The sequence below is a fragment of the Glandiceps talaboti genome, chromosome 13 (genome assembly GCF_964340395.1).
Source record: "Glandiceps talaboti chromosome 13, keGlaTala1.1, whole genome shotgun sequence".
NCBI lineage: Eukaryota > Metazoa > Hemichordata > Enteropneusta > Spengelidae > Glandiceps > Glandiceps talaboti.
Genome location: NC_135561.1, coordinates 14764230 through 14785460, shown reverse-complemented (window position 1 = coordinate 14785460; position 21231 = coordinate 14764230). Strand labels below are relative to the sequence as shown.

General features: G+C 34.5%; 1 protein-coding gene across 1 annotated transcript in view; it reads right to left on the bottom strand.

The window, feature by feature from the left end:
- The window catches only part of LOC144444314 (adenylate cyclase type 8-like), a 38166-nt gene that overhangs the window by 7334 nt on the left and 9601 nt on the right, over window positions 1–21231 (bottom strand). Inside the window, exons 2-8 of the mRNA XM_078133727.1 lie at window positions 5914–6063; window positions 4496–4632; window positions 3852–3963; window positions 3594–3721; window positions 2698–2856; window positions 1896–2034; window positions 850–1062 (exon numbers count right to left, since the gene is read on the bottom strand). Of these exons, the coding sequence (XP_077989853.1) occupies window positions 850–1062; window positions 1896–2034; window positions 2698–2856; window positions 3594–3721; window positions 3852–3963; window positions 4496–4632; window positions 5914–6063 (1038 nt within the window). The remainder of the gene's footprint in view (window positions 1–849; window positions 1063–1895; window positions 2035–2697; window positions 2857–3593; window positions 3722–3851; window positions 3964–4495; window positions 4633–5913; window positions 6064–21231) is intronic.

Genomic DNA, 21231 nt, shown 5'->3' with positions numbered 1-21231 from the left:
ACAATTGGCCCACAGTTCTTTTACTAAGCACGACAGTATGCTATAGTTGTAAAAAAAGAACAAATGTTTAGTTCGATAACTGATGAATACCAAGTCACGATACTACGTTTAGTAACTGTTAGTCTTGGTTGCCAAATTGGTGTATTTTAGACAGCTGGGCACAGACATTTTGTACGTCATCGCCACACATGAGCTTTTAAGAGAAAGTTGAGAGCAGAATGCTCACGTTCACACATGAGGGGAAATTCACGCGAAGCCAAAAATACCAAACATGGCTCACGGCCACAAATGACCGAATTCTCATTAAAAGTTGCCCACACATAAGAGGAATCGCTGCGAGGAAATTACCATGGCCACCAGTGAATTTCTCCCCAGCTGATTCCTCTAGTGTCCTTCTGGCTTAACATTTCGTTCTTATTAATTATCATCCCCCTAGTTAATTAAAATTGCTGATTAATGGTATTACCCTGGGTGATTCATCAATATATTTTGGTCTTATGAATTAAAATAGGGCTGATTTAATACCAAATGTAATGCGATCAAATTACTTACCACTCAAGGTACAATAGTGCTTACACGCAATAGACCTAAATACATGTTTCAAAATTTTCTCTGATCCGCAATCAGATCTCCATTAGTCCATGTCTCATATAATGGGCAATTCTCCCTTTAAAGTTTCGCATAAATCCACCAATGATATCATTTTTGCTCGTAAACAAAAAAAAAACCCAAACAAACAAACAAACAAACAAACAAACAAACAAACAAACAAACAGACAAACAAACAAACTGACAACCAACAAAACGGACAAACAAATACATATCTAATGTCAACATATTTATAATTACCCTTGGACTCTGGTTTATGATGTTATCAAACGGTAGTTCTGCACTCCACGAAATTGTTGACAAGGACGCCGAACTCTTTTGGCACGAAGATGTATAACCCGGTGAGAATTGACCTTCTACAGCTGTGATTTCGGTTTGCACGGAAGACTCGGTCGGGGACGGAGAATCTACCATCCCTTGAAGAAGGCGGGATCGTTCGGACGGTAAACAACTCTGCAAGAGATGACACGTAGACGACATTTATATTAACTTCAAAATCTTACATTTTCTATGTTAATTATATGCGTGTATAAACTTTGAAAAGATTATATTACTGTATGTGCTAAATCCGAATATCCAGAAAATGTTGACAGTCGAACATTGTCATGATATATAACCTTTAATTCCACTTTTACAAATATTCTAGATTACCGCAGACAAGACTGTAAAATATATATAATTTCATTACATCTTTAAAGATAAACTTGTGTGCATCAATTCGATATGATGGGAGTATCCATTACATACTCACTGTCAAAGACGAAATGGCTTAATTTGTTATCAACACATCGGTTTTTGTTTGTTTGTTTGTTTGTTTGTTTGTTTGTTTGTTTGTTTGTATGTATGTATGTATGTATGTATGTATGTATGTATGTATGTATGTATGTATGTATGTATGTATGTATGTATGTATGTATGTATGTATGTCTGTCTGTATGTATGTGTGTGTGTGTGTGTATGTATGTATGCATGTATGTATGTATGTATGTATGTATGTATGTATGTATGTATGATGTATGTATGTATGTATGTATGTTTGTTTGTATGTATGTGTATATGTGTGTAGGTATGTATGTACGTCTGTCTGTCTGTCTGTCTGTTTGTATGTTTGTTTGTTTGTTTGTTTGTAGACATAAAATTACGCAGTCACATATGTGAAACTATTTGCATTTTAAATCGAAAGGTTACAGATCAGTACAAATATTGATTAAGTCTGATAAAACATAATATGAATTTTAATTAGACAAAAAAGGAGAAAAGTTTCGATGTGACATTTTATATCTTACCTTTGGTTCTTCCCCCATAATCAGGTAGGTATCAACATCTTTGAGTTTTAGGTAAGTATCTTTTTCTTGTCCATAACCTGGTTCAACTTCGTAGTCGTTACCTAGGTATGACAGTGTCTCCTTTGAAATGTGAACCTTACTGAACAGAAACAAAGACGTTATAAACTTTCATTTAACGGACAAAAGTTAATACTTAAATTGCTTGTAAGTTTACATGTTGGATTTAACCGATTACACTAATATTCTTAGTTTTGCTTTTAAAATGTAACAAGACAAGGCGATTTATCTCATTTGTGCAAATGAGATACAAAAAAGGTAATTCTGTCATTAATGCATTGCACGTCATCTCTAGAATAGAGGGATGAAATGGTTAAGTATGGATTACAAGAGGAGTGCTGTTCACTGGACGAAATATTATGGGATTAAAACAAAGTTGGAAGCTTTTGGAAGGTTCACACTCTTGAAACGATTGCCTCAGCGTCTTTAGAGAGGTAACACAAAGCAGACGTAATGGAATTGACTGGTTCGGGTCCCCTTCCCAAAATGAAATATGTCTTTGCAAGAAAAATCAAGCTCATCTTTTACCCCTTTAAATGGCAAAAGTAAATATTTGCTTGCTTGAGATTTTACACTATGGTTTTACTAACATTAACCGTTTGCCTCCTCTATGTTGATATTGTTACGGACCTCGACTCCACTACGGTGAGACGCGTTTAATTCGAAGTCTTTTTTTTTTATAACGAACGATAGCTTAAGTTGATATTCTGACATCAATATGGAAACATTTGGTAACAAAACTCACCCAGCCGTACCCCCGGACTCCATGTGATTTGCAAGTGTGACGTCATTGCTCCAAACATCGAATTGCCATTTTCGCAAACCAAGAACACCACAGAGGACAGAACCCGTATGTATTCCAATACGCATGTCTAAATCTACACCAGTCTTTTGTCTTACGCTCCTGTAATGACAAAAAGAGACCGAATTCGTCTATTTACACTTGTGCATACCAAACCAAAGTTCAAAGGTCATCTTAAAAAGCAATTTTTTGTCTGAGCAGCTCCTATCGATGTTTTCCGTTAAAACAGTATCTTAAAATGTACAGTTTAGTATACGAACACAATTCAACGAGCAAAGTGGACTGAGTCCATCGTTAAACGTACGTACTACTGACCACCATAGATTTGTAGGTGGTGTTACATGTACAATGTATGTATATACGGTCGTATTATTGATAACTGATAATAAGGTATCCGTATTTTCATTTCATTTTAGACAGAGACGGAGGCTAGACAACAATCCAAATACTTCGTGTTGTTTACGGTCCCAGTCTGACTTCTCCGAAGTTGTATCTGAACTGCAGTACGACATGTTATTTCTTATAAAGTAAGTCTTGAACAAAAAAGATTAATAATGTAACATATTATATACATTGCCAACATTAGCTTATTGCGGAGCATCTGCCAATTAGTTAATGTATATTCATCAGATATTCCAAAAAGAGGGACTTCTAAAAAAAAAGCTGTAGCATAATGTAATCTATGGATAATAATATATTCATGTTTTCGTTGCCTTCTCTTTACATTTACATCTAATGTCAAATTGAATAAAAGCAAAGGCTTAATGTATCAAATCAACTTTTTTGTCTAGAGGGCGATATTGCATCTAGAAATGGAAGGGATTTCGAGGTCTAATTACCTGATAACATTGATCATATGTAGTCCCATTTTAACACAGCACTGCGCATGATCACAGCGTGGATCTGGAAGGCCAGACACACAATAGTAACAATCACCAAGAATCTTTATTCGTAGACAGTGATTTTCCTGAAAAGGAAAAAAACAAATAGACAACCTTAGAATTAAATTAAATTTAAGAGTATAAAAACAATTAGAACATTGCGCTCGACCAACATTCACGGTATTAACAAAAAATGACGTTGAATGTTGTACTTACCTCCGCCAGCCTATCGAATCTTGCGAACAGTTCATTCAGAGTTCGAACTAAATCGTGTGCAGGAAGTTTAGAAGCTAATTCGGTAAATCCCTTGATGTCAGCGAATAAAATGCTGTAAATAAATCACAATTTGATCAGACGCCATCTACGACAAGAAAATGTAAGAAGGAATCTTTCGTTTGTAGTTTATCCGAAGCATGTTTGTGCATAGGGGCTTTGTCATGCTATAACGACATGGCGGTGTTTTTATTATCCATTTACGATTGATATGCAAATAAATACAAATTACTAAAAATTCAAAGTTTGTTTGACTCGATTTTTACGTTTCAGCGGATGCTGATATACATCGATATACATTGTCATTTATATACGGTATCGCCGGGTAAAGCCCTTGCAATAGTTCCCGCTAATTACACAAATCACACACGCAGATTTTCATATGACCATGATCATTAATAACACTTGAAGTATGCTGATGTCATTTTTTTCGATCGCTTCCTGCCCAAATCCTCTAAAATGGCTTCAGATCAAGCCTATAATGTTTATGAAATGAGGATGTTTTTCATAAAACCTACCTGTCAAATGAGAATCGGGAAAATGCTGATTTGACATGCGCTCAAGAGTTAGCACGGCCAGTAGCTTACCTGACATTTTCATATCGATGGATGTAAATTTTATGAAACTGTGCAGGGAGGAAACGATCCTCTTCCATTTCGTGTGCGATATCATTAATCATCTCTATGGCAACGAACTTTGGTAAAACCGACAGTAACAACCGTTGCTTTGTACGAAAAATGTGAGAAAAACAAAACATTCATGTATTATTATTATTGTAATGAGCCGTTGTTAGAGTTAACGTCAATCATTGTTACGATTTTGAAATTTGAATAATTTATTCAGAAGGTGTTTTGACAAGAGTATTAATTACATGCCATTTGTTTAACACAATTTGCCTTTATAGTATTGAATTTAATGTTTGTTCCAAACACAACTTGAAAATTTTACCTGAAATTTTCGACTGCATACTTACCGTCTTTGTCAAGAGATTGACTCAATTTGCCGTTATGTTTACTGACATTGTCCTATTGTAAAATAGTAAATCATGAACCTCTCCAAATTTTACTTGTAAAAGTTTGCTCCTGGTATTTTGAAATATTACAGCAAAAGTTTGGAGTTCACTGTAGTTCTTGTTTTTAAGGAAATCTTCAATTTTCTATGTTCTCATAGCGTTAACACGCTTTTCGGCGGCCATGTTGGATTTTAATAACACAGTATACGGCGGCCATATTGGATTTTAATAAGACAGTATACGGCGGCCATATTAGATTGTAAAATTCTTTCAATTATTTCAGTTATGATAACATTTCTATTTTAGTATATGTTTACTGTGATCTCTGATTGTTATTCTTGATTTTAACTGAGAACGGGGTTGGTTTTCTTGAACAAAATTAACAACAACAGTTTAAGATTGATAATTGAACTACATCAATACTACGTCACTTATGTTGAACTCTTTATGCCCAGACATACGTGTGTGTGATGTCAGAAACCTTTGGAATACACATTAAACACAGCACCATAGGGTGATATTTTGCATAATGCCATGACGCCGGTTGGTTTCTTTCACATGAAAGTGTTCAATAAAGCTAATTGAAATGTTTCTTGGTTGGATACCACTGAACTGGAAAATTTTCTACGTGAATTGAATCAATAAAAAATCCCACTCAATTCATTGTGTTGATAATATCTGAAAAAAACTCTGATATTTTGTCTATAATGTAAATATCTAGAAATCAATTAGTCTGTCATTCTATAAAACGAAATAACCATAATATTAATGAATTAATTAAATAACACTTTAATTAATTATGTGAGTGAGTGAGTGAGTGAGTCAGTGAGTCAGTCAGTCAGTCAGTCAGTCAGTTAGTCAATGAGAGAGCGAGTAAGTGAGTAAGTTCATACAATGTTTAAAACTTCGGTTCTTGTTTACGAATAAGCTAACAGAAATTGAATTCAATGATCTAAGAAATTTCGACAAATGATAATTTGGTATTCATATTACCTGATTTTCGTTTTCTTTTTGTAACTTTAACCTGGCTTCGATACAACGTCTTGTCTCCAGAAAGGCCTGCCTCAATGTTCTATCCGATAGGTAGTTGGTATACAAACCGGCAAAATTTGTGCATAGTAGAAGAAGAATATTCGAAACCCACTGGAACAGAAATTAATATGTGTATGTAAATTTATTTCAGACATAATACCACAAGTAATATACATTTATAACTTACTTTCTTTTGAAAAGAAAGATCCAGGCAGACATTTTTATAACTTCTAATGGTTAATTACTTACATTGCTTAACCGTTTTTTTTTTAGAAGAAATGATATTATCGATAAACATAATTTCTAGTAAAATATTAATTTTTGGCAATGTATTCACCATATTGGTCTGATCAAAGCTATCCCTTTGATGTCCAACTAGAGCAAATGTTACACAGATTGAGGCTTTGGGAATAACTGCACTGCCAAGACAATGGTGTAATTTCCGATATTCCTCTAGTGTCCACCTGGTGTAAATGTTACTTAAAGTGAGGCTTTTGGAAATAACTTGTCAATGTTGAGAGTGCAGTATATGGCTTCTTCTAAAGTCGAATAAGTTACCAAGGTGTTATTCCATCACCCAAAATCATTTGCAAGTTGATAGAAGTCAATTATAGTGTATTAAAATCAGAAACAACAAACATTTACTGTAAATATGAATTTGATTGGGCAAAAGATCCTGCTGTGTTTATCATGTCTCTGCTACTGTTAGCCTAGATTTGAAATGTGTCTATCGTTGTGTCAAAAACGAAATGTCCCGTGAGTGAAACACCAAACCTACATCATTTTAGCTATATATTATATATTAATATCTATAATCAACGCATGTAAACAAGTTTTAATGCTACTGAAGGCATGCAGTGACATATAAAATTTATATTAGATTACATTCATCCTGATTCTACATATACGTTTATAACTTAGAACAACTCCAAAGGTTATAATACGTTATTTCAAAACTACTTATCCTTGCACATTGTGTTTACCTACGCACGTAATTACTTTCAATATACATAAATACCTTTTATATGAAATATAAAGGTTAACAATGCAAGCAACTTCATTATCTTGAAATCTTATAAAAACCAATGATGTTATAGGGTCTCTCTGAGAAAAGGTTATCTGTAAATCAACCATTATGACAAACAAGACAAACTGTGTGCTCAAATTTCATATTTTATTCAATTAATTCAAACTCCTGAGTTGATGATTAACAGTTAGATATATTATACAGTTATTGTCTGGCTGTGATGGCACTAGTAGATCTAGACGTTTATTACTACAAGGCTGAAAGCTGAGGAAAATAGTTACTACATAACAACACTAGGGATAATATGACGTGCCTGGATAAGGCCAGGCACTAAATGCTTTATAACACATCAAATTCTAAGACACATATTCTGTCTATAGTCAAATCAAGTCCTCAATAAGACTTCGGTGCAACGTGAATATTTCCCTAGGGAAAATACAACGCGAATAGTACCCCTATATGCAAATTGAAGCCACTATGCGTCAATAGTCCGTAGCGGACGCGTACGATGCAATCTGAGCCAATCAATGAATGCTATATGAACACGAAATGTTAAATAATCAATTGCTAAATGTAATCAGACACCTTTTATTATTAGAACACGGTAAGTAGATTTCAAATAAGAAACAATATAAACCCTCAAAGAACCAAAGTCTTGATGAAACAAACTTGCACACAGTAATCGCGTTATTACCAGCTGTCTGACCACACATGACAGCTATTTGATTGACAGTTTTATAGAATTTAATTAATATGAGTTCAATTCAACATCTGTATTCGAACATGTTACATTCTCAGTGTTTTGAGTCTGGGCAGGATCTTGTGACCTGGCATCGATCCCAACAAATATTACTGTTGCTATGGTTAAAGTAGCCATATGGATGAGGATTGGGTGGTGTGTAATTTGGATTTTTAATTTATAAAAAAAAATTACCATGCCTTCCTACTTGAACAATCAATGTGAAACAACATATGCCAAGTCCTTGTTTGTAACTCAATACATTGCAAAAGATTAATAAATGTGTAATGTTTGTTATTGTACTTATAATAACAAACACGTTTTCGTTTTAACTTTTTGTAATGTATTGAGTAAACAACAAAGACTTGGTCTATGTTGTTTCACATTGATATTTCAAGTAGGAAGCCATGATAAAATTATTTTGTAAATATTCCAATATGAATACTCAATCCTCATCCATATGGGCACTTCAGTCAACTCAATAGTAATATTTGTTGGCTCGATGCCAGGTCACAAGATCCTGCCCAGACTCAAAACACTGGGAACTAAACATGTTCGAATAAAGATGTTGAATTGAACTCATATTAATTAAATTTTATAAAACTGTCAATCAAATAGCTGACATGTGTGGTCAAACAGCTGGTAATAACGCGATTGATATGTGAAAGGTTACTTTATCGACACTTATTACCAGTCTACAAACAAATTCCATCAAACAACCATATTTAGTAGTGCTTCCCTTTATACCACATTCGTTGTGAGTGTGACGCCTGTCACATACACGAAACACTCGATATTAACTCGATGAGTATACACACAGAGAGATAGACAATGTGCTGAATACGACTCCGAGTTAGCCGTTTGTCATAGTAATTTAATAAGCATGCGTTGATAGCAGCATTAGTTCTGAGATTCAGTAACATGTTATTGTATATTGGTTAATGTTGTCAGCCATTCCAATGTAACGTAGAAACGGTAATTTTCAATAACGTCATCGGTAGAAATTTGATGTTATGTTCAATCGTTAATTGAATGAGTCACTTCTACTGACATCAAATCTATCAATAATTACGACAGGTAAACTTAAATGAAGTGAAAGACAAACACTCAATGCTCTTCAGATACACTTTAAATATCATGGCATCTTTTGTTGGTTCGATGGCTTATGTTATGCCGATCTATAGTGTTTGCTTCATCATCTAGGATAAATATATGTTCGTCCTTGGTCTGGGCGAAATTCTTTTCACTATGCCCTCCTCTGATTGATTGACTGATTGATTGATTGGTTGGTTGGTTGGTTGGTTGATTGACTTTGATTGATTGATTGATTGATTGGTTGGTTGGTTGGTTGGTTGGTTGGTTGGTTGATTTATTGATTGTTTGACTTTGATTGGTTAGTTGATTTATTGATTGATTTATTTATTGATGGGTGGTCGGTTGATTTCTCTATTTCTTTATTCATGCATTTTTTTATTTCTTTATTTCTTTTTTCATTTAATCGATTTAATATTTAATTATCTTTTATTGATTTATTTTCAATTTGTCATACAGATATGTGACCTAGAAAGTAGCATTTGCTGCTCAACTCAAACAAAAACCATAAACAATGATATATCATTAATCATAATTTTCTCGAAAGGAACATTATCCTACTGACAAGCATATGTTTGTCGGTTTGGATTCACAAGATACATTGTAGACAATTGCTGACAGTCTTTCTAAGATCATTGGGATGGTAACGCAAATACATAATTTAATGAGCCATATTCCGTATATTGTCCATATTTGTAATTGGAGGCTTCTTTATCGCCTTTGAGAGATTGGCAAATTATATAGTCTGGTGTTTTCTTTTCGCGTAGCAAGGCTGTAAAATTACAATTCTGCGACTGCGCACCTGACGTATGTGACGCTTTAAAACGACCTCGTCTTACAAAAAATGGACGTGCATTGTTGAAATTTGAAAAATTATACTCAACAGGAGGATACCATAATATCAACTAATAACTACACTAGGTCCATACCTTAAAAAAAAACATGAAATAAATGGATACGAACAATGTCATAGCAGGACACATTATTTACTACAGATGCATTTTCCTTTGATATTTATTACACTTCTTTTGTGTGTTTGAATAATATAGTAAGGGTTCTTTTTAATGCTTTAAATTATTCGATTCCACAGCTCTCAACTCTGTTGTAAAACCCCTTGAGATGATGTACAGTAGTTATTTTGTGAATAGCTATATGGAATCTAATTTGCAACAATGGATTCTGCTTTCATCAAATCTAATTTGGGCAATAGTACTGATATACGATGCATTTTTTTTATTATAGCAGTAATTCAAGTGTGACAGCTGACGAAATAATGCACTCGGTTGACTTTTGAAAACACACACACAATGTCAAAGATTGACTGTATTGAAAAGGTGAACAAATTTCATCAATACTATAAGTATGATAGAAATGTGAAGAATCAATATTTTAACGGAACAGGATAAAAATCGGATATTTGAATATTCACAAATGAGAAACACTAAACATGCATGCCTGTGCATGCACTACATTTAAATCCATGGCAACTACTATATTTGGATACTTCGTGGGGGATTTATGGTTTGTGAATTTCTAGCTTGTCGAACAGCATGAACGCTGTAAGGCAATAAAATTCTAACACTGGTTTCAATGAATATCAAGCATATCGAAACGAATTCAGACACAAAGCAGATTTTCGCTGCTGTAGTTACTTTACCAAAATTAGCATTTCCGTTAAAGTATTTGACATCGTGGTATTTCTTCTTGTTTCGGACATTGTTTTTTGTTTGTTTGTTTTTAAAGTAAGATTTACAGCAGATCAGTCCAAATCATGGTGTATAAATCAATATGTCGTTCAAAAATGCTGTCATAATTAATTATACCTTGGAAACGATCATATCTTTTGTAGCAGCTCTCATCATATTTCTGATATCAGAGGGTGTAGTTCGTTCATCACTTCGACAATTAAAATATGTAGAAATTCTACTGAGTGAACGGGAGGATTTTACCGTTTTTCGCCCGTTATCAGTTGTTCTGACAATGAGTCCTCTTCCACTAACACCTACTACACATCTTTGAATTCATCACTGACAAGGGCAAGATTCTTCTTTACCCTTGATTACATCAAATAATAGTAACCAACGCTACAGCACTGTAATCTGTTACAACGTGTTACAGATTAGTGTTCACTCGCTCTGTTTGAGATATAACCATGCGGAGACCAATAAGAATCTGCATATGCTAATATTTCATATTATAGCGAGATAGAAAGAACCCCGTTGTTTTTGCAACAAAGGCACACATCAAAACATCGACGCCAGAGTTTCTGCGTCTAGTTGCAGTATGTCTAAATTCTCTATTTCATTCACACTAAATAAAGCAACACATTGTGAGCTTGTTTTTCGAAGTGTAGAATATGCCATTACTTATTGGTTTCTGCATGTTTGTATCACACAGAGTACGTAAACAGTAACCTGCATCATGCTGTAATTCAGTAATACCACGTTATGAATATGCATATATCAACTTACGTGTGGACAGCACTATTGACTGTTGATTTGTTTCGAAATTTCTTGTTTGAAAATTCCAATAGACGGGACATTATTCGCTGTAAAATTGTTCAAGTCAGGTAGGGTGCGCGGATGATAAAACTATTTACATATATTGTTTTGGCTGGTATTCTATGGACTGTCTGGGAAGTAGATTGTTTGGTTGAGTTGGTTCTACAGGGCTCTGTAAGGAGGTCAATTTTCCCTGAATGTTATGAGTATACCATATCGCCTGTTCCCAGCCGTGCATCATTTTAACGCTGCTATAGCGCTGTCTGTTTTTGGTATCATAAGTATACAAAAAGGTACACATAGGTATTTAGAAGTAGATATAAGAACATACCGGGCAAAACTCTGAGGTTTAAAACTGTGCAAGTGGTATAAAGTTAAAGGAAAGTAATAACCCCACTCTTAAACGTCACAATGGGTGTTATGATAACTCCAACAACCCCAGAACAAATCATATCAAGGTCATATAAAGAAATCCTCCTGTGGTGACCTATTTACATAGAAATGTACATTAAATTTTGCTACTTAAAAGTTAATATTGAATTTAAACTTGATTATGGAATATCAACTTACATACATGTATCAATTCCAATGACGTCATGGGTATTCAGATTTTGGTAACGTGATAGGTATAGTAAACATGGAGTTTCCAATTTTCATATAATCATACCTAAAATGTATTCAGCAAGAACACAAAACCTAACAAATGTAGCTGGTTGTTAGTGCTAGATATTGAAATTTCATACTTCCATATTGATCCTGCCCAATAGATAAACATAGATACGTGTACAAGTATTGTCCCAGACACACATTTAACATTATTCGTCAATACTTTCTAAGCACCCGCACCGGGGCATTAAATGCCATGAATCCCACGATATTTGAAGTCCTTCACATAACTATCTCTCTCTTACATAATTACCACAGTCATTTCCTAAGGGAGGGGATATTTCAGCTCATCTACACCACTGTCCACTCCTCAAACCGAACAAATTTGTTATCTTAAACATCCATCTGCAGGTGAAATTAACATACTTTCCCGCCCTATTAAGGCATTCTCTATGAATCGTTTGTCTTCAGAAGCAAAATGGTCACGTTCCGTGCAGAATTATTTTCGGTCCTGCAGTTAAGACCTAATAAATCGTGGAACTCATGACGACAACTTCTCGATGATTTCCTGTCCATAATTGCGTTATAACTCTCAGCATACAGCGGCTAAAACAGTTTTCAGGTACCTAAGTACATTTGAATCTGGTTGCTATGCAACCCTAGCTAGCGCTTCCTATGAGCCATAAATTGTCAATTTAGATGATTAAAAGATGAATCGTTTTTGACGTTTGTTTTGTTTGCCACTTGCTCTGCATGTACGTCCAATAGCTCTACCACCACCGTGCTTACGGGTCGCCCCTTTCGTGACATTTCCGATACTTGGTTTCGCGGTATTTTACTTTGAAATCTCTGATCCCGGCGCTATGAGCGTTCTGTTAACTCTAAATGGCATGATTTACGTAGGGAAGACAATTGATTGCTTCCAGGGTTACATTTTCGTATTACTAGCCAATCTAACGGACAATAGACCCGTTTTATTCGCGTACATGACGTGTGTGGGGTTTTTATGACCCCAAAAGTACAAACTACGAGGTTACTCTATGTTATGTTTGTCACAGCAGACGGTATGATAAACATTATGGCTTTGTTATCTGCTGTTAAGAATTTTTGAATTATTATAACAGTAAACTTGTAAATCACACAATTATCTATGCATAAATCAAGTGCACTTTATAACATAATGGTGACGTCATAGTTCTACATATCCTATCCTCCCATTGCCCTATAATTAACCCTCGTAATTTACTCCATGATATTAAAATTAAAGTGACCAAACCTAGAACAAAATGTCGTCTGGTTCAACACCAATCTTCCTCTGCTATACACAAAAATCTTAACGAACTGCTACATTTTATCGTCTGGCTCAAAAAAATCTTACCAACAGTGCTACATTTTATCGCCTGACCACAAACTCTTACCGCCATTGATTTCAACGTCTGACTAAAAAGAAAACAAAACAAAACGTACCGACAGAGATATTTGTCGATTGCGAGCGAGCGAGGCGATAAATGTATCACTGATGGTAAGATTTTGTTGAGCCAGACGATAAAATTTAGCAGTCTTAGTGAGATTTTTGTCGGGTCAGACGACGTTTTCTTGAACAGGTTTTCATTTTTTTTCACTGTAACTTATATCGTTCAAGCTAATATGTGTGGTACATGTGGTTGGGTCGCTTCATGGTATGCTACGATGTACAACTCACAACATTCTTATTTTTATTCGCATGTCGCAAATTGAGTAAACATTCAAGATTATTAATTTTATTGATCAATGTACCCGTTGCAGTTGCTACACCTGATTCCTTTAAAAGTAACTTTAATCCAGTGCAATTTCTAATTTCGCAGAACGATGAACCCCGTCCTTATAACGTAAGCCTATACGTACATCTAAATATATATATATTCAATATAACGTACTGGTGGCATTGTGTGTTTAAAAAATCAACTCCAAGATGGATGTTCGCTTCACACAGACACACCTCACGACCTATTACTATAACCACGATGCATGCTGTCCCTGGGGCCTGTCACATTTTAATTACAGCATCACTATTTTTTTAATATACCACCATATGATTTGTTTTCCCCTTTCGTGACATACCCATCATAAATATCTCTTCTACCGTGAACAGACATGTTTTTGCGCACTTGTTGAATTTCAGTGAAATGGAAAAGGTGACCACTAAATCATTTTCCAGCATTAGATCAAAAGTAAGCCGCGGTTTTGTCCCTCATCTATCTATCGGTATATTGAAATTGTTGCGCTGAGCAAAAACACAAGTATGGCTTCAACCGGTTTTGAAAGCAAGACAACCGTCAGACCATACTTTACGCACATACATATATTGAGTTTGGCGGTACATCAAACATTTACATTCAAGGCTGTTAGCAGAACAAATTTGAACGCAAAGCTCACAAAAGCAAATGTGCGTAGTCTATTCACAAACGTATTTTACCTAGTAGCTTATTCTTAAAATTGTCTTTGGTTTGATATTTAACATGATACTTAAAGCGACTTTCTCGTAGTGCCAACTTTTACCGGACATTAATGTCCCCCCTTTGTGTTGACATCAGTACATCGGACTACACTGATGGCATGTAATTTATACTTTTGAATTTAAATTGATTTAATTCAAATTCAAATTCAATTCAAATGAAAGTATTATAAGTAATTTTGTAAATATTTATAATCAAACAAATTTGTTTGAAGGTTCCCGTGATTGTTTTATCAAGATTCAAAGTATGAAAGAGTTTGGAATTGCGAGAAGGAAGGAAGTAAACTTATCGTTTACAATGAAAGCTCCCAGCTACTTCTCAACAAAGAGATAGTTCTCCCTAAATGTGATATCGACATTGCAAGACCAATTAAATCCAGTACTGTCACAAAAGTACATGATACACACATTTGTAAAACTGATAAAGAAGCAAACCCAAGTCAACAAATTAAGCTCTAGCACTTGTGCTTAATAAGGCACAAAAATGCTTCGAGGCGGCAAGACTGGTATTTTTGTATCTATTAGTTCCTATATTACTAATGAAATCACGATACCTGTAACAAACATCGACTGGCCAACAAAAATCATAGTGATAGTGCAACATTGTATTGTCTGCTGGCTCAACAAAAATCTCATCAAGGTTGCTACATTTTACAAGAGTCTTATCAACAGTGTTACATTTTATCGTGTGGCTCAACAAAAATGTTAGCAATGAACTAGCGTGCTAGCTACATTTTATCATCTAGCTCAACAAAAATCTTACCAGCAGTACACGATGTTATCGTCTGGCTCAACAAAAGTCTTACCAACGTAACAGTGCTAAATTTTATCGTGTGGGTCAACAAAAATTGTATATTTTACTGTCTGTCTCAACAAAAATCTTACTAACAGCTTTGTACCTTATCGTCTGGCTTCACTCTTACCAACACCGGATATATATGTCGAGCAAGACGATAAAATGTAGCAAAGTTAGTAAGACTTTTTGTCAACTTGAAGCCAGACGACATTTTGTTTCAGGTTTGGTCATTGTAAAATAAAACTCTCTCACAGCTAAATTATGAATTCAAATAAGACTTACCAAGATATTGTTCGTTCGTGTTCTTTTAAAATATAGAAATAAAAGACTTACTGAGTGCAAATAAATCGATGTTAAAAATATTGTGGATGACATGTTCTTACGTAAGATAACATTATAGTTACTACATCGCCTAAGGCTTTAAATCTGTATTTTTAACCACTCCGACAATAACATATTTACTATTGCTTATAAATTTTAAATCATTACTTGTATCTTGAAGGCTTGACATTATTAAAGTAACTTTTATTAGCTCGTTCATTGCAAGTGTTTCCTCTAAAAAATGTTGCATACCAAATAAGCAACAGATTTTTAGACAAAACAGAAAATTCTGCTTCTGAGCGTGTTTCTCCACCGTTCATATCAATATAACCTGAAAATCATTCAATTAAAACACATAGCTAAATGGCTGTATCATTATACATATGTTCTGTAAGTCATCTTCAATTCATCTCCATGGCAACTACAGAAACATTCTTAACCCGACGAAGGGGAAACCGTGGATTTACTATGTACCGTAACAAGTAAAGCTGTGTCGTCATGGTAACTGCTTTAAAGCAACATCACCATGTACATATTTAAGAAAAGAAGCAAGCGTGGGTAATGTAGCTATTATGCGGTTTTTTGATGTATTTGACTTATAATAGCCGATGACAAATTTCCACAAAAGAATAGACAAACATGAAATCGTTTATTTAGAGTGTCTTCCCATATTGAACACTCCGTATTAGTAAAAGTTGAATCTATCTACCTACCTACCTACCTACCTACCTACCTACCTACCCAGCCACCCTCCCAGTCACCCACCCACTAAACAACCCACCCACCTACCTACCTACCTACCTACCTACCTATATGTATATGTATATGTATATATTTTGCAATATTTTTATCATATTCGTGTACAAAGAATTATGTGCATTTTAAAACAGGTTTATTTGAAGTCACTTTATATACTACTGAGTGGTCAAATTAGTTTAATTGACTAGAACACGGCAGTACAACAGAATCTAGAGGAGTGCTTTCCGAAGGAAAAAATGACACAGAAAAGGACATGTGTTGTACAAATGACAACATACGTATTTCATGCTAAAGGTCACTGCTAGGCTAGGGTCAGGGTCAAGAATGATTACAGAGGGTTAGACTTTTCTTAATTCTATCATTTAATATTCTTTATTTTCACAATATCATTTCGGGCATCCAATAAAAAGATGATGGAGCTCGAGAAGAAGAAGAAAAGGAGAAGCAGAGAAACATGAAGAAGATGATATTTATCACTTTTTTATTGAAAAATCGAGTAACCGATCGACCCATAGTTGTTATGGGAACGTAATGAGAAAAATATATAAAAATTAATGTCAGCCTAATGATGAATCAAATTGTTACATATTAGAAATACCTATCGGAGACATCTCGAATCAACTTTTATTTATTGCATGTCACTGATGACGTACATGTCCCTTACTATCCTAAATGATTCTATATGCTGTGCTTTACTTATATTATTGCAAATTTTGTCTCTCGAGCCAACATACCGTGTACCATAATCATTTTGCCCTGGAACTATTCTTATCAACACTCGTAGTGATTCAACAATTCATATCATGTCTACAATGTATAATGGTAGTTTGCAGTAATCTCAAATTATGCTACTTCTCATCCATACGTCCATCCGTCCGTCTATCTGTCTAACTAACTATCTATCTATCTATCTATCTATCTATCTATCTATCTATCTATCTATCTATCTATCTATCTATCTATCTATCTATCTATCTATCTATATGTCTGTCTGTCTGTCCGTCAGTCCGTCCGTCCATCCATCTACATACATACATACATACATACATACATATATACATACACACATACATACATACATACATGCATGCATGCATACATACATACATACATACATACATACATACATACATACATAAATACATGTACATACATGTACATACATACATACATACATACATACATACATACATACATACACACACACAAACATGCACGCACGCACGTACACATACATACATACACACATATATACATACATACATACATACATACATACATACATACATACATACATACATACATACATACATACACACACACACTCACATACATACATACATACATACATACATACATACATACATACATACATACATACATACATACATACATACATACATAAAATAAAAATACATACATAAAAAGTCTCGAAAAGTATAATTTATCGTTTCTTATTAGTTTCTACGTATTTGTATCAAACAGAGTGAATGAACACTAGCCTAAAACGGGCTGTAACTCTCGCACTGCTAAAGCACATAGGTATAATATACAACAAAAAAACTGCGTACATCAACTGTATTTTAGATATGGCTATGGGCAGACGGACTAAAAGATTGAAATTTCAAGTCTTTTTTTTTCTGTGCAAGGGAACACTTGTAGTCGCCGACCTGACGGAAGAAATTGGGACGCAATATTATATACAAGTAATTTGAGAGACTTGCTTTTTCAGTATTGCATTTCCCTACTGGATTCAGCGACCTTCTCTGTGAGGTTGACATCACGCGCTAGGTTATTTTGACTTCAATGAAACATACAGATTCTCATAACAGGGATATATTAGACATTTGCGGTCATATCACTATCACCAAGAGGTTAACTATCGACACATTAATGTTTTAGATGTGTTCTGTATATAGCCTGCAAAACTCATAATAGCTGATTATATCTACTGCCAAATTTCTTTTTAACATAAATATCATGGTCCAACTCGTAAAAATATTGTAATACTTAAGACATTACGTGTTTTAGCGATTACAAACGAGTAATCATAAATCATAATACTTGCGTATAAGGAATTTTAAAACTCGATATAAGTCCAGAAATAAAACATGCATTTACTTTAAAGTATTCGCTGATAATACTTTTCTCTCTTACTGACCACGAGGTATCAGGGTTACAGAACAGATACGTGTATGCATAATACATGAATTGAAAGGAATACAATTACAATATACATGTATATAGAATTGAAATCTAGCACGTGGGTTATGAAATATATCCTGTATCTGTCTCCTTCAATTTGTAGAGGATCGCGTTACTTCAATACCGACGCCATTCGTTTTACTAACCTGATAGAAATCCCTTGCAGGATGATTGAAGAAATGGTTCTCACTTTGTGACTAGATGTATGTATGTATGTATGTATGTATGTATGTATGTATGTATGTATGTATGTGTGTGTGTGTGCGTGCGCGCGCGTGCGTGTATGCATGCATACATGCATGCATGCATGTATGTATGTATGTATGTATGTATGTATGTATGTATGTATGCATGTACATTGTATGTACGTATGTATGCATGCATGCATGCAGGGCATGTATGTAAACTATGTAGGTAGGTATGTATGTATGTATGTATGTATGTATGTATGTATGTATGTGTGTATGTATGTATGTGTGTATGTATGTATGTGTGTGTATGTATGTATGTATGTATGTATGTATGTATGTATGTATGTATGCATGTATGCATGTATGCATGCACGCACGCACGCACGTACGTACGTACGTATGTATGTATGTATGTATGTATGTATGTATGTATGTATGTATGTATGTATGTATGTATGTATGTATGTATGTATGTGTGTATGTACGTATGCATGCCGGGAGGGAGAGAGGGTAATATATAAAACTTTTTTTTGGCAGGAAATATACTTTCTACTTTCTTTTATTATAAGGGGCAATGTAGTCTTCCCTTTCAATCCACTCAACTTAAATTCAGAAATATATAATAAACATTCATGCGGCACTAAACATAGAGCGGCATCCCATTACTATTTTGAAAAGAATCAATTTCTATTTTGCAACCTGTCTACAACAAACCCAGCAGTAATCCTCTCATTGATCACACTGATATTCAAATCAGCTCTGAATGAATACAGAATAAAGCTTCGTACATTGATGTTGTCACACACAGATGCCAAATATCGCATGCTATATCGATCACCTAAAGCTTTAGCTAGAAAGATAATAGTACACCGAACAAGGTAACTCAAAGGTCAATGCATATCCCTGTTGGCATATCATGGATCGGTTAAGTTATCTTAAGCACGCACCCTTAAAAAGGAAATCAAAGTCCAGGAAAAAAAACATTCATGTACCGTGTGGGATTTGATACCACCAATCGAGATTTTGTTCGTACATATACACCAGGAAGGTGAAATTTGAATACATGCCGCGAAAATAATGATTGGGCTTATAATAATGAGCCTGACACATTCACTCACAATACAGAGTTAGCATGTATGGGTATGTTGCCAAGTATACCATAGCTTGTTAACCAATCACATCGCATATCTTCCTCTTTATATATATATATATATATATATATATATATATATATATATATATATATATATATATATATATATATATATATATTATATATATACTTTACCTATAAGTATATACAAATGTTATTGGTGTGTATGTGTGTCTGTATGTACATGTGTGTCTGTGTATGTATGTATGTATGTATGTATGTATGTATGTATGTATGTATGTATGTATGTATGTATGTATGTATGTATGCGCGTGCGTGCGTGCGTGCGTGCATGCATGCATGCATTTATGTATGTATGTATGTATGTATGTATGTATGTATGTATGTATGTATGTATGTATGTAGGTCTATAAGTATGTAGGCATGTAGGTATGTAGGTGTGTATAAGTATTAGTATATGTAGGTTGTTAGATAGGTAGGTATATGTGCAAAAGTATGTCACTAAAGTCAGGCTATCTTTCCATAGAATAAAGAAAGCATTTAAAAGCACGTTTGACAGGTAGAACTCCGTCAGTATATTTTATACATGTCGACATTAGTGAATGGAACTATGCTATTCATCTAGAAAGCATTAAACCTGCCTGTCAATCCGGTAAAATGGGGCATTGGTTTTTATAACTTATTATTCAAAGGTGGTCTTTACAATCTGTAAAGTATTCGTACAATAACTAAAAAAACCGCTTACTATTATGAAAGTACTGTCTTGCTAAGAAAAAGATGTCTAGAAACATACAAAATAGAGGTTGGGCAAAGGTAACACCTAACCACCTCTTTCTGTATTTTGTAAACGTGACAATTTCTAGCAAATCCGTGATTTGATGCTAATCGTGCTTCGTAATGTCGGGTTAATTTTCTACGTAACCACTAAGAAAGTACACGTAAAAGCTTTTTAAGGCGTAAATGTCGAAGAAATTGTGTAAACCGTACTGTGTTGCACCCCATGCCCACCGTAAGAATTGTTCAATTTATTTCAGTATTCGTCCTATGTTCCATGGGAATGTGAAATGTAACTGAGTAGAGTATCATAACCTAGCTTCATTTCTTCCTGTAAATATGCTAAGTTTATATTCTAGTTCCCGTTTTTCATGAGAGCGAAACCATTAAAGCACACCCAATAATTATATATAGTTAGTCATAAATGAGTATATTTACAGAACGCCATATATATCATAATCCAATTAATGTTCATAGACTCTACCATTACTCATTGTATTTCATAAAGTAACCTGCATTCAAATCCCAATATTCTGTCTAAACAAAATACTAGTCCAAATCCACGTATATGATTCTTCATGTACTGTACGTACAAACATAAACCAGACACAGACACAGACATAGACATAGACACATACACAGAGACAGACACATACACAG